Source organism: Gossypium hirsutum, chromosome D09, assembly GCF_007990345.1.
Source record: "Gossypium hirsutum isolate 1008001.06 chromosome D09, Gossypium_hirsutum_v2.1, whole genome shotgun sequence".
NCBI classification, from domain to species: Eukaryota; Viridiplantae; Streptophyta; class Magnoliopsida; order Malvales; family Malvaceae; genus Gossypium; species Gossypium hirsutum.
The window spans coordinates 36,742,844-36,763,507 of record NC_053445.1 but is presented as its reverse complement, the minus strand read 5'-3'; the positions used below and the strand labels follow the sequence as shown (position 1 = coordinate 36,763,507).

The window sequence follows — 20,664 nt, the reverse complement described above, 5'->3', positions numbered from 1 at the left end:
TCAAGGATCATGGTTGGACTAATCTTCATTATTGAACCTTTCATCACTATTTGTTATGGTACCCAGCACCTTCTGGATGTATCTATAAACTGGGACCCATGATTGGGTTGCTATGCAAAAATCCTCCGTAGTTTGGATTTTCGGATGTTTGTGATGTCCCTCCACAACTTGATAGATCTTCCTAATAAACATTAAGATCAAAATTAAATTTGTAACGTTGACTTACTTGAAGGACAATTTGAACGGGTTTTTGGATCAACTAATGTTGCGAATAACTCAACCGGTCGAGGATTCTCGATCTCTGGGGGGCAATAAGTTGCGATCATTGTGATCATATCATCACCATCTACAAGCTTCATGTCCGAAAATTTCAATGGATCCGTTGAAATTAGAAATTTGTAAAACAATCTTGAAATTTGCACCGATCTTCAATTTCATTTCCACCAATATTACACGCTTATTGAATCTCATTCCTATTTTTTGGCGACTTTGAAATGCACAACCTTCTTTAGTTGTATTTACTATTTATCCATCAAAATGGACATACACTAACAATATATGGATATTCATCTTCAACAAAATTTGTTTCCTCCTCAACAAAACACTAGTACGGCTCTATTTTTTTTCTTCAATTGTTAAAGTAAAAAAAAAACTCAACCAAAACATAGAAAAATTCAATGTATAGCTTGTTTGGGTGCCGGCAACGAGATAGGCGGCACCCAAAAAAGAACCATTTTTTTCGAACACGGGGTGCCAACAAATGAAAGGTCGACACCAAAAATAAACTATTTTAATAAAAAATAACCGGTGCCGGCATGGGGAAGACCGACACCAAAAAAATATTATTTTTTTTACTGACATGGGTGTCGGCCACCACATTGCCAGCACAAAAATACGGAAAAAAAAATTAAATTTATTTTTGGTGGTGCTGATAGTTGACACCTAATAAAAAATATTTTTTTTAATTAGAGAATACTTGTATTTTATAAAATATAGGAGAAAAAAATACATATGGTTGCTAGCCATTAAAGTGTTGGCACCACAAAAAAAAATATTTTTTAAACTCCAATGCAATCAACAGCTAATGATAGGGGGATGATTGATTTGGGTGCATTTTAGGTCATTCTTGTCATTGTTTTTGAAGTTGGGTCATTCTTGTAAATATATATTTTTGTTTGGTTAGTAGTGTAAAAAGGTCGTACAAGTTTCATTAAATCAAATAAAAAAAGAGGATTTATAAATGAATTTTAATAACTTTATTTAAACATAGTTAAATAGGAATTATTTATAAATATATTTTAAAACCTTAAACTCAATATTCTAAACCCCATCCTTAAATCTAATATCCTAAATCCATGAGTTATTAATATTTATTTATAATCGTTATAATTGATGTATAATTATGTTTTAAAAATTATTAGTCTTTATTTACAAGATTTTCATTTTTTTTGTTTAATTTAAATATGATGTATCATGTTATTATTTATCGATGATGTAATAAAATTTGTCTACCAACAATGCATCAAATATTATCCCTAAAATAAATTGTTGGTAAGATATAATATTAATAATAAATTTAAAATGTTATTAAATATTTTATCTTTTTTAGTTAATACAGTTTATTGGTGTGAATTTTTAATAACAGTAAATTAAATTTTTATATGTTAAAATATTAATAAAATTTAAATATGATTATGTAATTTAATTTTTAAATTTGATGATCTACGATTTGTCCTTATGAATTCTTAATCAAGTACACTAACCCTTCTCTTACAACAAGGGATTAATTCTTTTCAATATTTTTTTACTACACTAGGGATTGTAATGTTCAGAGCCATTGTATATGCTTCAAACAATGATCCCATGACTTTTTGTGATAATAATTTTTTCAAACTACATTTCAACATTTTGTGTCCTAATTCTTTTTTTTCCAGTGTTAATTGAAATAAACAGATGAGTTATATAATAAATAATTTAATGAAGGGTAAGTTATTAAAATAGATACTTCAAGTTATATTTTAGTTATTTATTTTTGAAATGTTACGTTTTAGTCACTTACGTTATCGTATTGTAATATTTTAGTCACTGAGTAATTAATTATCGTTAAGGATGTAATGGTAAACTAATGTGACACGTTAAATCATCATTTTAAACGGAAATTTTAGGTTAAATTCTACAATTGGTCCCTCTATTTTTTCCTTTTGAGCAAATTTTTTTTATGTTCTCTTAACTTTCCCCTCTCTTTTTTTTCATTCTCTTCTGCTTCTCCATTTGTTTTCTTCTCTTCTTCATTTCTTTTAACGTAGTTTTTTTATATTTTCCATTTGTTAAAACTAGTCCACAAGCTCACCTCACTCGAAAAAAATTAAATTGTTCAAAAAAATAAGTAAAAGGACTAGTTTTAACAAATGAAAAACACAGAAAAACTACGTTAAAAAAATTGAGAAAGGAGGAAAATAGAGGGAGAAGTAGAAGATAAATAGATATTAAGGGGAAAAAAGGGAAGTTAAGAAAATAAAATAAAAAAATTAAGTTACACAAAATGAAAAAAAAATGTAAACCGATAGTATAAATTAACAAAAAAATTTTGTTTGAAATGATGATTTAACATGCCACGTTAACTTACTGTTATACCGTTAACGGCAATTAACGGCTCAGTGACTAAAATATTACAACGCGTTAACGTAAGTAACTAAAACGTAACATTTCAAACATAAGTGATTAAAATACAACCTAAGCTTAGGGGTGTGCATACGGTTAACCGACCGGAAATAGCTATAACCGAATTAACCAACCTTCCAAAATTTTTAACCATTAACCGAACTGAATTTTTTAGAAAAAAATTAACCGAACCGAAATTTTTTTGGTTAATTAGGTCGGTTAACCGAATTAACCGAAAATTGTATGGTTTTTATTTTTGGTTAAAAATTAACCGAATTACCTGAATTACCCGAATTGAATCACTACATAATTAAAAATATTACATAAGTCTTTGAATCACTACATAATTAAAAATATTACATAATTCTTGAAATTAACATATAGTTGAAATGTAAATATTTAATATTCTCCATTTATATCCATTTCTTCTCTCTAAAAAATCTCCAATTGATTAAACCTAAAAAAAATTTGTGTAATTGGGTAGATACTTAAGAGTTAGACTTTAGTTTTATTTTTATTGGGTTGGTAATTGGGTAGACTTTAGTTTTAGTTTTATTGGGTTGGGTAATTGGATAGACTTTAATTTTAGTTTTATTAAGTTGGGTTAGATGATTTTATTTATTAATTTTTTCGGTTAACTGAAAAAATTCGATTAACCGACCGATTTCGAATTGAATTAACCGTTAACCAAAAAATCATAAAAAAATTAACCGACCCCCGACCGAAAAAATTCGGTCGGTTAACCGAATTTGTTCAATTTTACCCGAATTATGCACACCCCTATCTAAGCTAAACAAAAAATGACTAATTTGATAGTTTACTCTTAAATAAAATACAAAATTAAGGTGAATTAAATTCAACATAAATTTAATTTGGGCTGTAAAATAGAAAGGCAACCATTGGTTTGATTGATCTCCGTTTGGGTTGCTTACTAGTACCCTATACAACCACATCCAAACTATGGAATCTTCCAATTATTTTAAGATCAAGTAATAGTGAAAACTACACGCAATGACCTTTGTTTGGTATCAATAGCCCTCTGCTGAATGTAAGTTGTAACATGTTGAGCAATGTGTTCTGTTGTTGGATTCTTTAGGATGCTGTACAATCCTATGCTTTTAGGAGGGGGAAGACATGTTTTTAAATGTTAATTTAAAAGAAGATAAATTCAAAATATGGTTAAATTTCCAATTAAGCTCCGCAAATTACAGGAAGACCCACAAAAAGCTACTGATTTTTACAACAAAACCTTATTTCCCAGATTTTTGGAAACTAAGAACTGGTGAACTTTGTAACCGCCTTGGTCCCTTCTGAAACAGCATGCTTGGCCAACTCCCCAGGCAGGACCAATCTTACGGCAGTCTGAATCTCACGGGAGGTGATGGTGGGCTTCTTGTTATAGCGTGCGAGCCTCGAAGATTCTTGAGCCAGCTTCTCGAAGATGTCGTTGATGAAGCTGTTCATAATACCCATGGCTTTGCTGGAAATGCCGATATCAGGGTGGACTTGCTTCAGCACCTTGAAGATGTAGATCTTGTAGGTTTCGATGCTCTTCTTGCTTCGCTTCTTCCTCTTGTCCCCGGCTTCTTTAGGGAGCTTCTTCTCGGCTCTTGGTTTTTTCTCAGCTGGGGCCTTCTCGGCTTTTTTCTCCTCGGCTGGCTTTTTCTCGGCTGGCTTCTTCTCGGCTTTGGGTGCCATTGGAAACTAGTTGTGAATTCTAAAGATTAGAAAGTGCAGTCAGTGGTGAATGAGAGAAGTGAAAGGTGAATATGAAAATATACGGGAGAAGGGAGAGATTCGATTGGTTAGTTTTTGTGTGCGAGGATCGGTGACGTGGGAATTACGGGTCGTTGGATTTGACTGGATGGAATTGGACGGAGAGGATCGCTTCCATTCGTCTTTAATCTATGAGATTTTATTTTATTATTTATTTAAAGCTGGGGATTTTGTTTCGATTTCGTTTTTTAAAATTTTGCCCAACCCTTCCGTTTCGCGGGCGAATTTTTACGGGTATCTAATTGTGAGCATCCACTTGTGTTTCTCCACGTGGCGCATAAAATTTTAATAATTTAGTTTTGGCTGCTATGCCTACAGTTTGTTACCAAAGAATTAATGAATAATTTTAAAGATTTTTTTAATTTTATAAGTAGTTTTTAAAAAATATTATGTGTGTTTTCTTTAATTATTTATTTTTTTAATATTTTATTATATTTTATAAGACATTTGTGAACCCCTATTATTATTTGTAGAGTTTAAAATTTTCATTGACAATATATCAAATATTTTCCCTATTTTAAATATTATTGTAATTTAATTTAATTATTTTTTTAAAAAAGATATTGTATATGAATTTGTACATGTGAATCAGTTAAATAAAAATCCTAATGGAAAATAGGAATGGAATAAAAATTTGAAAGTTAAAATATATATTTTATATATTCTAAATTTAGTCATTATATTTTTATTTTTAGAAATTTAATCTCTTTTTCTTCATATTTAAAAATTTAGGTCTAGTTGTTACTATATTTAAATTTTTTCTATTAAAATTACTGGTATGACATTTCAAATTTGAAAGAATATTCGATAGTCATGTAATAATAAAAGTAATGTTGGAAATGATGATATGGATTTTCTCTTAAAAACACATTCAAACTCATTATGATGAAATAATTTTTGTTAGAATAGTGTTTCTAAGAAAAATTCACGTTAGCGTTTTGATTGAAATAGTTAACAATATTAACTATTTCAACTACTTAATGGCATTATAAAAATAGATAAACCAAAGCATGTCAAAAATTAAAGTATATAGGTGAAATTTCAACTGTTAACATAATATTGAGGCTAATTAGAAGTTTGACTATTGTGTTATGATGTAAAAAAAAAAAAAAAGTAAGACACACCCAAAAGAAATGAAAAGTCGTATATTCGGCTTTAAAACCCTTCAAATTATATAAAATCACGTAACATTATAATCGAAAAGTTAACTACATAAACTATTTGAATAATTGATAAGATTGTAGAGATATAGAAATTAATTTATGTTAGAAATTAAATTACACACATTAATTTTAAAATTTAAGCATAATAAATTAATAAAACCCCAAAATTAATATATTCTGTAATGTAAAAAAAAAAAACGCACCAATGTGCTCCCGTGTGTCAACAAAGGTAAGGCATTTTTTCTATAAATACTTTAGAAAATATATTATTTAGAAATAAAAAATAATTTTATGTTTTAATTTTTTCTAAGTAATTTTAGAACAATTAATAAATTGATTTCTAAGTTACCTACACCTTTTAAATACACATGTTAAAAATAAAAATAATTAATAAAAAAAATTCTTACAAATACGCATGCTTATTATACAGTGATAGATTTGTGTATGTGTTAGAATTAGGGATGAAAGCAAAAGAAATTTTTAATTTTACCTCTTTAAAAATTTATAAAATTTTAAATAAATATATGGTAAAATTATAATGTGACCCTTTAATGATAAACTTTTAATTTAATTTTAAAAATTATAAAGATATTTGTGGGACACTAACCCCTCTATAAACCAGATGGATCGGTGCAATTATGTAAAGATTCAATCCTTTTTAAAAAAGCTAAAACGTGTGTAGATAAATAAATTAAATTGTTACTAATAAATAATAATTAAAAACGATAAAAGTTGTTAGAATATATATATAATTAAAATTGTATATTATTCAAACAACGGAAATATATGCAATGAAGTTAAGACTTTTTTGTCATTATAATATTTTTTTGCAACCAGAATTTAATATTTCAGAAAATGACTTTTAGCTTGATTAATTCTTTTTTTTCTATTATTATTAATTGAGTTAAATAAATAAGTTATATATGATATAATTAAATGATACACAAGGTGAATTAAATTCAACATCCAATCAGGTGTAAATTTAAATTGGATTGTAATATTTGAAGGCGACCGTTTATTTAATTGATATCATTTGGGTTTCCTTACAAAATTGTGTTTTATAAGAACATCAAAATCATTGAATCTTAATTGTATTCTCCAGCTATTTTGAAATTGTAAAATTGGTTACCTCTCATCGTCATCATGCAAATAACAGTCAAACATATACTCAAATAGTTCATTAAAATAAACACAAGAGTAAGGTTAGAGAAAACTTAGGAATTTCGTAAAATGTGCTTTGAAGAATATACTAAATAGTGCTTGCCGACTCATTAGGTTAGTGGAAAGCCAAGAGGCCCTGCTAGATTAATGACTAGTTGATTGAATAGAACCTGAGATAGGAGTTAACTATGAACACTGAAGCAAGTTAGTCTTCTGCCTTTAAAATTTGAGAAATTCATAATCTATTTTCCAGATATTTTATCTTATTTGCGTTATTCTTATTCTCCTCCCTTTTAAGATTAATCGTTATATAATTTGGTTAAAGTACTATTTAAACTTGTTAGCGTATGAATTAATATTAGTTTAATCAAACCTCATTTGGGTACGATCCTCGGAGTACTTTCTATACTTTGTTGCACAAAACTATATTACAACCTGATTCGTAGACTTGCGGACATCACCTTAATTCCAATATTTGGTTGGGGTATTCTCACTACCGACGTTAGTACATTGGGAGGCAGTCAATGTGCATATGAGAATGCATTTGATGCCTACGGGCTTTGCACTTTGGTGCTCTAGTGTGTACTTAAAGCTCTTACGAGCTATCCGCTATGGTGTAGTTTACCCGTGTATTCGAGTTCATTTTACTAAGGTTCTATTGGGCATAACATTATAATTGAAATAGGAAAACTTGAAAACCCTATTTTGTTCTCTTCGTCATCTTCTTCAGTTACTCTGAAGAATAAAAAGATATGAAAGCTCTGCATTGAGCAGTATTTGTGAAGATTGAGTCAATAAGATAGATAAACAAGGGGATTGCTGCCAGGAGAATGGAAGTTCTAGCATTCAGAAAAGCTAAGCTGATGAAGCAAAGAAACATCAGGTGAGTTTTTATACTCCATTCATGAGATGTTGTATGGTTGGCATGTATCTGTGTTAAGTTTAGAGAGAGTTCTGTGATGATGAATGATCTTGGCTGATTGAAAATGCTATGCATGTATAAGATCGCATAGGTATATGAGTATCCAAAATTTTATTCCAATATGCATGAAGTGGTTATGAGTCCATGCTTAATAAGTAGTGTACTCCACGATAATATGTTCATGAAATGCATGTATTGCATGTTTATAATAGTGGAGTACGGAGGGAAAATTATTAACGAGTTAAATGAAGTTAGGATCTGGGGATGTGTGTAACGCCCTAAATCCAACCCGATTCACCGAGTTTGGATCTCGGGTGTTACCATGTAAACCACTTAACAAATTTTGTAAAACAGTTAATAATTGTACCTTAAAACATTTTTCGTACTATTTTATTAAAAGAATTCATATTAAAGAACAAATGAAAGTATTAAAAATTAATACATAATACATCAGACTTGTTAAAATTTATTACAACATATAGACTTACAAAAGACAGACTCTTAGGGTGTAGTCCTACTAAATGCTAGTTTTTCCAAAACATCCACTGTATGCATAGTATCCCCGTACACTGCATCTCTGGCGTGTTCCTAGCTTTGTCCCTCCTAGCAAACTCTTTTAAACAGTAATACTTGAAACATAAACATGACACTAGTAAGTTCAGAAGAACTTAGTGAGTTTTGAACACCACTTACCTTTTAACCTTTCTTGATAAATTCTTCATCTTGAATATTTGGATTTTCCCATATCTGTCTTTGGCGAATACCTTCACTTTATCAGTTATATAATTACATTCTTATACTCCACTTATCATTCCTAACATATCATCATCCATTTAACTACTCGGTTGACTCCAAATCTTAATAGACAATATTACATTTTTCCTTTTCTCTCCAGACAACTTTTAACAATTATTCTAGAACAATTAATCGCAGGCATTATACTTGACGAATACCACTTATTGTTCATACATTCGATGGGTTCCAATGTCGAGCCATCTAAATTAGATTAAAAATCAAATCATATCTTGATTCTACCTAATACTTACTCATACTAATGAGAAACACTCCAGATCATTTAGAAGAATTTCGCACAACTTTACTATAGGGCATGATCTACTGTAATTCGGTGTAGCAGATTAAACTAATTTTCGTACTTGAGGAGCTTGAATATGAGCAATTTTAGTATGTTTTACTTATTTTTTCTTAGTTTAGTTAAATTCAATAAAAAATGCATTTTGAGTCTTTTACTAACCTTAGGGCCGACTGAGGCCTAAAAGTGAGCTAACATATTGTGTAAGTGTGTAGGAGACCAATCTAAGGTATAGGAACTCAAAGCTAGGTGCTAATGTGCAACACGTAGAGTTTAATGTCGGAACACAATGAGCAGAATGCAAGGATTGTTATACTGCCTTGATGTCGCGACATACCTCTGAAGCTAGCCCTGAACCATGCATACTGCCTTCGATGTCGTGACACAGGAACTAGAGTGTCATGACATTAGTCTTGTATAGGAAGCACTTACAACCTAAAGGAACTTTGGTCCGCACAATGAATATTAAACATGAGAATGTTAGCTGACCTAGGGTTAAGGAAGATGACAACCCTAACTCTATAAATAGGCTATTAAAACACTTGATAAATGACAACTTTTACATTCTAAGTTTTCTTTTGTAAATTTAATCTTTAGTTTTTCCTTTCTTTTAGGCTTTAGGTTTATTTCAGTTATTTTCTATTTCGTGTTCGTCAGAGAATATGAGTTGTAACTATGATCAAACTATTGTGGATTTTGTGCTTCAACAATACAATTCAGGATTCTCTTAAACCCTTCTATTGATTTAATATTTATGCTTACATTTATTATCAAAATTATTGCGTTCATGAGATCCACAATGAACTAATCCTTTTACGGGGGATTAGTGAGTGGAGGTATGATTAATTAATTGCTATGTAGGGTTTTCTTAGCGGACCAATTATTTGGGAGAGGAAAAACTTAAACCTTAGGCTTAACGACCCTAGGTAGTCATTTAGGTGAAAATTAACCCAAAATTAGTATGACATATCCATGAACACCTTTGTCCCGAACCAGCCTAGACTGTGAGGTCGAGAGATAAGTAGTTCTTGTCGACTCGTTAGTTTAATGGAAGATCGAGAGATCCTGCTAGGGTAGTGACTAATTGATTAAGTAGAAACTCAAAATAGGAAGTTATGATCACCAAAGTGAGCTAATCACCTATACTTAGATTTGATTAAGTTAGAATTTATATTTCCAAAGTTCACTTTCCTTTTTGTTATTTTTATTTCATTATTTATAAAAGCCCCAAAATACTTTTTTTAATGATTTATCGTACTAAAATTTATTTAAAACTACTAATTACTTCTATTTGTGTTTAGGTTGACATTAATTTAGTACTCGCCTCCCTGGGGTACGATCCATAGAGTACTCACCTATTTTGTTGTAACTATATTACAACCTAACCCGTATACTTGCGAACACCGCTTCAATTGCATATCTTTTAGTTGCAGTATAAACATTTTAGACGTTGAGACATCTGGAGGCGGTCATGGCACGAGACCCCGTAATAACAAAAATCTTAATTCCATCATATTACAGATCAAGACATGATACTATTTAGATACAATGAATATTAGATAACTTAGGATTCCACCTTAATAGCACAAATAACTCAAACCGACAGACTCTTACATCAAATACGCCCATATACTAAACTGACAATTAGCTACGACAGATATCCTTTTTGAACATACTAATTCATACTTACTTTCAAGAAAATTCCTTTAAGACTTATTCTATTTCATCATAGAACTTCTCACACCAAAAAACTTCAGACATATTATATTTTTAACATAGACTTATCAGAGTACGCCACAAGGGCCAAATAGAATACGTCACAAAGGTAACATATAAAATACTCTATAAATGCTACAAGAGAACACCACAAAGGCATCATACTAAATATGCCACAAAGGCTAGTAGAATACGCCGCAAAGGCAACATACAAAATACATCACAAAGACTTGCTCTTCTTAATGGCAAGTGTCGAGAAATTTTAGAATGTGCCCTTCTTAATGGCCTATAGAATCTGAAAGCAACATAAATGAGAGTCTTCTCCATATGCTATTTGACCAGTTAGTTCATTTGGTTTATAATCAGATCTAGTTACCAAAATCTACTCTTCACAGTGCTTGAGCAAACTAGGCGTATTATACCTTTGGTGGTAACCTACACAAGGCTTACTTTTCTTTTTTTGAATTGTTTCTTCTATTGAAGAACATGTCAATAACTAAATCTTGGTATACATTCATGGGTGAATACTGAATTTTCCAAAACATTAATTTGCCAAAAGCTTACAATTTGACAAACTAACTACTAGAGTGCGCCAAAACAAACAACTTCACGTCTATGTGCTTTAAAATTGGATCAACCAATTTTGGGGTATGACATCATGGAGGATTGGGTGAATGGTTTGGGAAATGGAGTTTCTATTTACTGCAATCCAAAATTTGTTGAGTGCAAACTGTAATGTGTGAAGCTCCGAGCCTTGCGGAGGGGACATTACAGTGTTTGGGCCTTGTGAAATGGATGGGCTGTAACGGGGTTACAAGTGTAAGACCATAGCTCGACTATTGCATCCAATAGGTCCTCTAGGACATTAAACATGGGGTTACAGGTGTAAGACCATAGCTCAGCTATGACATCCAATAAGGTTCGCTATGACATTAAACATAGAGTTGCAAGTGTAAGACCATAGCTTGACTATGACATTTAATAAGGTCTTTCGGGATATTGAACATGGGGTTACATGTGTAAGACTATAACTCGACTATGGCATCAAATAGAGTTCGCTAGGACACTAAACATGGGGTTATAGATGTGACCTCCAGTGCGTGTGCATTCAAACAAACATTTGGGAAAACTATTTTTTCGAAGAGTGGTTTTAACTGCAAGCTCATAGTGTTAGTTGTAATATTTATAGTTTCGATGGAACACAAAGAAGAGCTTTACAATTTGGTCCTATTTCGATCTCAAGTTAGAAGAAAAGCTTTTGTAGGCTCATGTTGTAATGATCCGATTTTCAATGGTGCCAAAAAATACAATTTTGGGACCTCATTTTCGAAAACCAAGTTTGTAAATATTAAATAAAAATATTTATGGCATTATTATGTAGGTGAATTGAATTTTAAATTAGAAATTTAGCTAAAATTGTGATAAATTAAGGCCCATTAACTAAATTGTAATGTCAAATTGCTATAGGTTTTTAATTAGAAAATTAATTGAGGATTTAAATTACAATTAACCTAAGTCTAAAATTGAAATTAGACCATATTAAAATTCATAATACTGGGTGATTGATTTAAAGAATATTAGTTTAATTAATTTAAGTTTTAACTAATGAAATTAAGTTTAATTAAAAATAATTACATATATATTGAAGTTAGCGGAGGAAAAAGAAGAATATCAACTTATTCTTCCTTAAAGACTGAAATTGAAGAAAAAAAAACCTAAGGAAGAGCTTAAACTTTTGACCCTAATGTGGTATGTACAATTTAGTCATTTTCTTATAATTTTTATATTTTTTAGGTCATGAGAGCTTGGTTTAGCTTGCCCATGTATCAACTTGTAAAATTTTTAAAAATTTAGGAAGTTGCCATTGTTGATTTCTTGAAGTTTTAGGTGTTAAATTGATTGATTTTAAGCTTAAATTGGAAAAAAAATGACTAAATTATAAAATTTAATTGAAAGTTTTGTACATTAGGAACTAAACTAAACTAAATATAAAATTGACTATAAAAATAAGAAATAGAAGGTCACTAATGAGTAATAGTGTAATTGAATTTCAATTTGGAACTTTAAATTGAAAGTTAGGTTAGTTCAGGTTTTAGGGACTAAATTGAATAAATTGAAAAATATGTGTGATTTTGTAATTGATTGTGATGTAAGCTATAATTTAATATTATGTATTGTCAAATTATTATTCGTAGCAAAAAATGACACGGGAACATCGAGAGGGAAAGGAAAGACGAGAGTTGACGACAAGTAACTCGAGGGTTCGGTTTGTATTTCTATAATTCAAATCACTTTAATTGTTGCATATTTCTATTTTTTTAGCATGATAAGATTTGGAGGTAAGATGTGATTGATTAGTTGAATCAAATTGGTATGATAATGTTCGATTATTGAGATAGATGACTAAATTGAATAAAATTGAAAATAGTATAATTCGATGAAATTATGGAATTGACTTTGAATTAGGCTTAAATGGGATATGCTATGTGATAAATTGATGATTTGAACTATGAATTGAATTGATGAGATGCGAATTGAACAAAACCATAATTTGAATAAATTGTTACCCTATTAAATGTTCGGGCATAGTCAAATATAGTTGGCATACTATATGATAGATTGTATACGAGTTACTTTGACTACATGCTGATGAGTGTTGGGCACAACTTTTACTTCGGTTTTACCAATGAGCGCTAGGCGCAATTTATTCACTTTAGACTTTTCTTATAAGGTACTAGGTTCTAAAATCTGGTGTGTTGGTTGGATCCGTGTATTCGTTAGAGTCTGAGTCAGGTTAATAGGGGTTTAAAATGTAAATTTGATGACAGAATATAAATTGAATTGTTAATATGTATTGATGCCATAAAGTGGAATAATGATATATGGAAATGTGACGAATCAATTCGATTTGATTCAGGACATGATATGTTAATATAGAATATTCCCATATTAGTTAGTTGAACATGTACAAAATGAATTATATGGTATAATTGGTATACTATGGCAAGATGATTGATAATTTATTTGAATGACATATTGGTTAAGAGTTTTAAATTGATTTTACTTGCATTTTATTTCTTAAATTATAGAAATACCTCTAAGCTTCATTGCTTAGCGTACAGTTTGTTTTCTTCGTGCACAGGTACAATAGATCCTCGATAGATCAAGCAGAGTTCTAACATCTAGAAATCGATTCCCAACTCAACAAAGTTTGTATGCATATTTTTGTTATTAGGTTGGCATGTACATGGTTGAGTCACTTTTATTTAGGATTATAGTTATGCAAATTTTTCTTTTGGATTCAAAGTATATATGTATTCATGTATATATATATATGGATTTCACATTTGGTTATGCACATAGGTACTAAAGTATAATGGCATGGAAAATTTGAACATGCATGCATAAAACTAAGGTGATTATGGTTGATGATAGAATTAAATATGTTGTGGTCTTAGACGATGATTGAATAGATTTGTTGATGTGTCATGAATGGTAGATTAAGTATTGGACTAAAGTTAAATGAAAGATTCGAGTGATTAAGTTATTGTATACGAAGTTAACATATGGTTTGTTAAGTACATGAGATGTTCTTGCAAATAGTCATTTGTGGATAGCATATATGTAAATGGTCTAAATGAGTTGAACTAGTTAGATAGCTCGTGTGAACAAAGTATTAAATGGTTTGAATGGAGACTAAATAGTTGTATTTGGCTGAAAAGCATGATTTATGCTAGCCTATGTGTTGATGTGGAAATTTGCAGGTTGAAGTGGACTTAGAAACTATAGAAATAATATGTGACATCATGATGTCAAACGTACCACATCGCGACGAGAAATAACCTATAATATCATAATGAGACGAGGAACCCCGGCATCTTGACAAGGCCAAAATAGTAAGTGACGTCACGGCGTCGAGTGACATGATATAATGACATGACAAATTGTTTGGCGACGTCATGATGTCAACCCTGTAATTTGAATTCTTTACAATTAGGTCCTGTTACTATCTTGGGTTAGCTTTAGGGCTTTCGTAAGCTCGTGTTAGACCCAAAAATGATTGTATATCATATTGAATGCATGTTTTAATTGAATTTAATCATCTAATAGTATAATTTGATTGTAAATTATCGAAGTTGCTTTAGCAACAAATGTGGCATCCTGTAGCTCGAATCCATTGCCTAAAAAAATACAATTGGATGTCGATTTCCTCGAATCTTGACATGATTGGAAGGCAGAATCCGTGTATCCAATGGGAGTTAAATGCTCTCTAAAACATACTAGCATATAATTCATTGTTCTTTTTAAATACTTAAGCACATGCTTAATTGTTTGGTAATGTCTTAGACCAATAGTTGTCTAATATCGACTCACCAATCCTACTACAAAATAGATATTTGGTCTCGCATACATAAGATTTTGTGCTGTCGAAGCATAATGAACCTTTTTCATACTTTTTTTTTCATTGAGACCATTATTTAAAGAAAGATGAAAGCAAGGTTATCCATTTTTGGAATCGAAAATAGGAAAACATTCCATGTATTGTTTATGTGTGAATCTTGCAAAAAAGAAGATATCAAAATTTCAATTCTTAAAAACTTGAATTTGTAGAACACATTTAGCTTCACCCAAATCATTTATACTAAACTATTGAGTTAAACACATTTTATTAGATAATAATATCTCTAAATTATTTTTAATGACGAAATAGAAAAGTAGAAAGCCTACCTTTTCATCTGTTGAAATGGAAAAGCTTTTATAATTTTTAGTAATTTTAAACCTATTTTTGATAGGATTTATAATTAACCCATTCACATCTATAAGTAGGCATAGCAGCCAAAACTAAATTATTAGAATTTTACGCGCCACGTGGAGAAACACAACTGGATGCTCACAATTTGATACCTGTAAAAATTCGCCCGCGAAACGGAAGGGTTGGGCAAAATTTTAAAAAACGAAATCCAAACCAAAATCCCCCGCTTTAAATAAATAATAGAATAATTTCTTTATAGATTAAAGACGAACAGGAAACGATCCTCTCCGTCCAATTCCACCCTGTCAAATCCAGCGACCCATACTTCCCACGTCACCCATCCTCGCACACGAAAACCAACCAATCAAGTCTCTCCCTTCTCCCCTATATATTCATATTCACCTCTCACTTCTCTCATTCACCACTGACTGCACTTTCTAATCTTTAGAATCCACAACTAGTTTCAAATGGCACCCAAAGCCGAGAAGAAGCCAGCCGAGAAAAAGCCAGCTGAGGAGAAAAAGGCCGAGAAGGCCCCAGCTGAGAAAAAACCAAGAGCCGAGAAGAAGCTCCCTAAAGAAGCCGGGGACAAGAAGAAGAAGCGAAGCAAGAAGAGCATTGAAACCTACAAGATCTACATCTTCAAGGTGCTGAAGCAGGTCCATCCTGATATCGGCATTTCCAGCAAAGCCATGGGTATTATGAACAGCTTCATCAACGACATCTTCGAGAAGCTGGCTCAAGAATCTTCGAGGCTCGCACGCTATAACAAGAAGCCCACCATCACCTCCCGTGAGATTCAGACTGCCGTAAGATTGGTCCTGCCTGGGGAGTTGGCCAAGCATGCTGTTTCAGAAGGGACCAAGGCGGTTACAAAGTTCACCAGTTCTTAGTTTCCAAAAATCTAAAATACAAAAAAAAAACTGGGAAATATGGTTTTGTTGTAAAATTCATTAGCTTTTTGTAGGCCTTCCTGGTATTCGCGGAGCTTAAATGGAAATTTAACCATATTTTGAATTTATCTTCTTTTTTCTTTTGTCAGACTTAGGTTTAGTCCTCCAATTGCTTTGAAATTTACAATTTAATCCTAGCATTATTTTTTTATTTCATATTTTTATTTTAAAAGCATATATCTCTCCGAGTGATATTAAAGATAGAAGTGCTAAATCTCAAAATTTAAGATTGGCTTAAAGTTTTTTGCTTTGAATTTTTATTTGTTCCACGTTCACCGTAAGTTTCTAGGTATTTTTGGTTGACATTTTATGCTGCAAAAAATATGATTAAAACTTCTTTTGACTGGTTTTAGCATGTACATAATGAAAACGAAGGTTTTTACGAGTTGATGTAATTCAAAAACTGGTGCAAAGGCTGCTAAAAGATGGAAACGGAGATCTGTTGCAGAGAATATGACGATTAAGATCCTTTGACATGTTTGGAATGATGCGAAAGCTTGTTTGGACGATGAATACTTGTGTGTGCTGTTCGAACCTATCCAGCATCTGCAAATGATGATGAAAATTTTGAGGCCATACTCAGGTGTTTGCGATTGTATGTTACCGTGAGTAGTGCATTTTTAAGGTTTAATTCTAAATACTGCTCAAGGGCACCTCTTCAGTGGCCGCTTTAGGGTTAATTTTGTTTTCGAACTTCCCCGCCCGTTTGCTTGAGCTAAAAAGAATGAAAAAGTTAGTGTGTTTTCAGAAACATTGGTTTTGATGGGTTTCTCTGGAAATGGTAGGAAGGGCTGATAGATGAAAATGGGCAGTTGCAATGTTGATTTCAGGGATGGTGTTTTGACGGATGCGGATCTTGCACTAGGATTCCTCAGGCTGCATCTCAAGGTCCTGAAGCCGATGCTTGCTTTTTGTTTGGCCTGATGAGAAGGGTCGGGAAAGAACAAGTGCTACCCATGTAAACTCATTGCTTCTAATTAGTTTCTGCTTCAACTACTAAGTTTGTTCCACCCTGTTATTATAAGAGTAATTTAAGTTACAATACCCTTGTTTAAGGTTTGAAATCTCAATGGCTTCCTATACTAGTTTCTTCTACCTTTTACTTCATAAATTTGATATCTGGGTTTTAGCATGTACCACTGAAATGCATCCAAGATTATTGGCAAAAGCTTCCATTTCATCAATCATGACAACCAAGTTAAGCTTATGTTAGGCAACGACTTAATTGTCTATTGGATGTGGTTTATCATTTCCCTGCAGAATAGAGATAGACACAAAGCTTCCAATAGTTGGTGAGCAGAAATGGAAGATTGAGATATGTTTATTCAATCTACCAGGAGATCTTTACAACTCCTATATTTCTTTCATCAATACTGCCCATTGGCCCCATATCTTATGCCTTTTTCACATACATCATGTTAGAGCTTCCTGCAAGGCTTATTCAACACAGCCTATTTGATTGTTTCATCTTAGTTCAAATATCCAAAACTCACAATCAAAATCTTCTTTCTTTTTAATTCTACTTGCAGTAATTACTAATCCAAACATAAAAGGCATAGAAACCAAACCAAATCCTTACATTTTAATTTCTGCGACAACTTCAAGCTCCTTTCAATGCCTTCTTCAGCTCCTCTTCCATGGAATTCTTCTCACTCATCCTTCTCTCCGTTTTCCCATTTCTTTCAATTTCTCTGTATTTCACAGAATTCAAATCCCCAAAATTTCCGCTGGAGATTTCTCGTCTCTGATCATCCACGGCTCTCTTCAGTAACGCATTCTCAGAATGCAGAGCTTCCAACTGCCGCTTTACCATAAAAATTGACTCTGCAATGTCCACATTCGTTCTTACCCCTGGACTCGCCTTGCTGGCTGTGGTTATAGCGTGCTTCGAATCAACACCTTCCACCTGCTCGATCCCGATCTTATCCATCACCAAAAACGGAATCCCAGCCCCGCCGACGCCACTCTTCATCTCCGATGGAATCCTCATTCCCCATCGGAATTTCAACATTGCCTTTCCCTTCACTGGCACAGACGTCCTCGCCGCTACCTCCATTCCGGACAGAATCCTCGCAATATCTCCCGAGTTCAAAGTCCCAAGTTTCCCCTTCTCGGCGAAGAAACCCGCGAAATCGCCACTAGCCGACGAATCGACATCCGCAACGGCGTCATTCGTCATCTTCACGACTTTATCGAAAACGGAAGACTGGGACTTCTTGATGGAGAAATCCCCGAACTGAGGCTTGAGGTGAAGCATAAAGCTAGGGTTTCCACGGCCAAGAAGGTTGAACTCAGCACTCATAAGCAAAGAGGTGGAGATGGGAGAACCGAAGGGGCCGGTGCCAGTCTTGACGATAATAGAGAAAGGGTTCCACGTGTCAGTAGGACGGTAAGCGATCTTGATGGACGGCCCAGATTCAAAGAACGTAGAAAGATTTAAAGTGAGCTCCTTGGGTTCGCCGGCGACGATGCCTGATTGAAATGGCAAGCCCAAAATGCTTAGAGGTATTTTGGCCCTCAACACTGGCTGCTTCTCTTCCCGAAATTTCAATGAAGCTTTCATTTTTCTTTTCTCAGAACCCTAACTTGGATTTCCTTTTGAACTTACTATTTTGGCAGGCACTTTTCATTCTTTTTTTTTTAATTTAAAAAAGAAAGAAGGAAAAAAAAAAGAAAGAATAAAGAAAACAAAGGTTGAGTGCAAGTTTAGAGTCAACATGGCATTATAGCCACAAGCCGGCAAGTGATTTTTCTTATAAAAAAGTATTTATCAAAATGATAAAATTATGGTATTTTTATTTTGGTCATTTAAAACAAAATTTTTATAATTTCATCACTTGTAGGACGTTTTTATTTTAGTCACCTAACTATTAAATTTCTAGCGACAGTTAACTTGTACATGTCACATCATGTTCATACTTTCATTTTGATCACCCAACTTTTAAGTGATACGAGAAAAGAAACAAACTGAGAAAACACAGGAAAGGAGAGGAAGAAAATCGAGAAAGAGAGACAAGAGAGAACCAAATTCAGTCTTGAAATTTCATAACTGTTTCTCCCCTTGGCTTATGCTTAAGAGGGAAAGAAACAACAATTGACTGAAACAGTTTGACAAGCCGTTATGATGAAAGTTGTGCCCTCCCTTTGCACTGTTTCATTAAACGGTGCAACACATAAAGCACACCGTTTCATTTAAACGGTATAAAACATGAAACACATCGTTTTGACATGACTCGAACCCTAGCTAATACACACCGTTTTATTAAGTTTTCCAAATCCAAAACATTGCATTTGTTACAAGTTAACATAAATAGAAAATAACAGAGTTAATAGAAATTTAAGCAATAGAAATGACTGTTGCTGCTTCATTCCATATCAATTACTCCCCTCCCCAAAAAGAATCATTGTCCTCAAGGATCAAATGTTGGAAACTATTGCTGAAGGTCTTGCAGATTTTCCCAAGTAGAGTCTTCAAGTAAAATGTTAGCCCACTCTACCAAGGTTTCTATGGTTACATGATTCCCTTTACGCACTATACGCTTATCCACCACTCAGAATGGCTCTTTGAGAAGGGTTCCATCAGTTCCCACCAATGGCAAGTTGGCTTGACTTGGGGCCTTGCTAATATGCTTATTGAGCTGGAATACGTGGAAGATGTTGGAAAATGTACCCATATTGAAGTAAACATTTAATTGTTTTCTATGTGTTTGAACGATGAATAAATAATGTTATTTTCACATTTCACTATTATGTCTTTTGTGTTTCTGTCTTTCATATTTTGCATGCATAGTGAAATTGTGACCAGCAAACATTAGCTTATTGATTGTTTAAGTTCAAACTGATGATAAGTAACACTGTAAGAACACATTGCGAGAAAGATAACTTACTTCAGTAGATAATCTTAACGAGTCTGCAATCCCGTTAAAAAATCAAAGTGAGCGTTTGATTCAAATACTTAGAATGATTATTATGTCATCTACGATTTCAATTGGAGAGATGGCTAGTCTTGGCTATCGGAGCAGTTGGCTCAACGGGTAGAGACATAGATGTATTCATTAGAAGAATGATACATTGGGCTGGACCCAAGATGAATTAATTCTGAATCCGTTTGTGGATTAATTCAATTGTGACGTTCATTGTATGATTTACCGAAATCTTGAGTTAGTCACTGACCATGCGTATGTAACTCATGTGCTTTGATATAAGTGGAGACTTATGCTCTAAAGATGATTGAGCCCATAGCCGATATATTGGGTACATGGCTTTACTAACAACAATGGAATTCCTAGCTTGATTAAAGAGTTAACGATATCCTCTCATTAGCATTGTGTGGATTGATAAATATGGAATGTGGCCTCGGGGTTGCTTGTTCTCGAACAAACAATTTATTACAAACATTTGTTGACAGTGATCATATTAATCATTAAGAAGACATAATGGTGACAATGAGATAAAATAGGGTTGTATTG

General features: G+C 32.6%; 3 protein-coding genes across 3 annotated transcripts; 1 reads left to right on the top strand and 2 right to left on the bottom strand.

Annotated features, from left to right (window-relative positions):
• Nucleotides 1-3,824: 3,824 nt before the first annotated feature.
• LOC107891596 (histone H2B-like) lies at nt 3,825-4,427 on the bottom strand. The gene has a single exon (XM_016816442.2). The coding sequence runs from the start codon at nt 4,357-4,359 to the stop codon at nt 3,934-3,936; it is 426 nt and encodes a 141-aa protein (XP_016671931.2). The 5' UTR covers nt 4,360-4,427; the 3' UTR covers nt 3,825-3,933.
• Nucleotides 4,428-15,540: 11,113 nt separating this feature from the next.
• On the top strand, nt 15,541-16,263 carry LOC107891595 (histone H2B-like). Its single transcript, XM_016816441.2, has one exon. The coding sequence runs from the start codon at nt 15,710-15,712 to the stop codon at nt 16,133-16,135; it is 426 nt and encodes a 141-aa protein (XP_016671930.1). The 5' UTR covers nt 15,541-15,709; the 3' UTR covers nt 16,136-16,263.
• A 1,235-nt stretch (nt 16,264-17,498) lies between these two features.
• Nucleotides 17,499-18,890, bottom strand: LOC107891594 (uncharacterized). Its single transcript, XM_016816440.2, has one exon. The coding sequence runs from the start codon at nt 18,756-18,758 to the stop codon at nt 17,796-17,798; it is 963 nt and encodes a 320-aa protein (XP_016671929.1). The 5' UTR covers nt 18,759-18,890; the 3' UTR covers nt 17,499-17,795.
• Between the last annotated feature and the right edge of the window lie 1,774 nt (nt 18,891-20,664).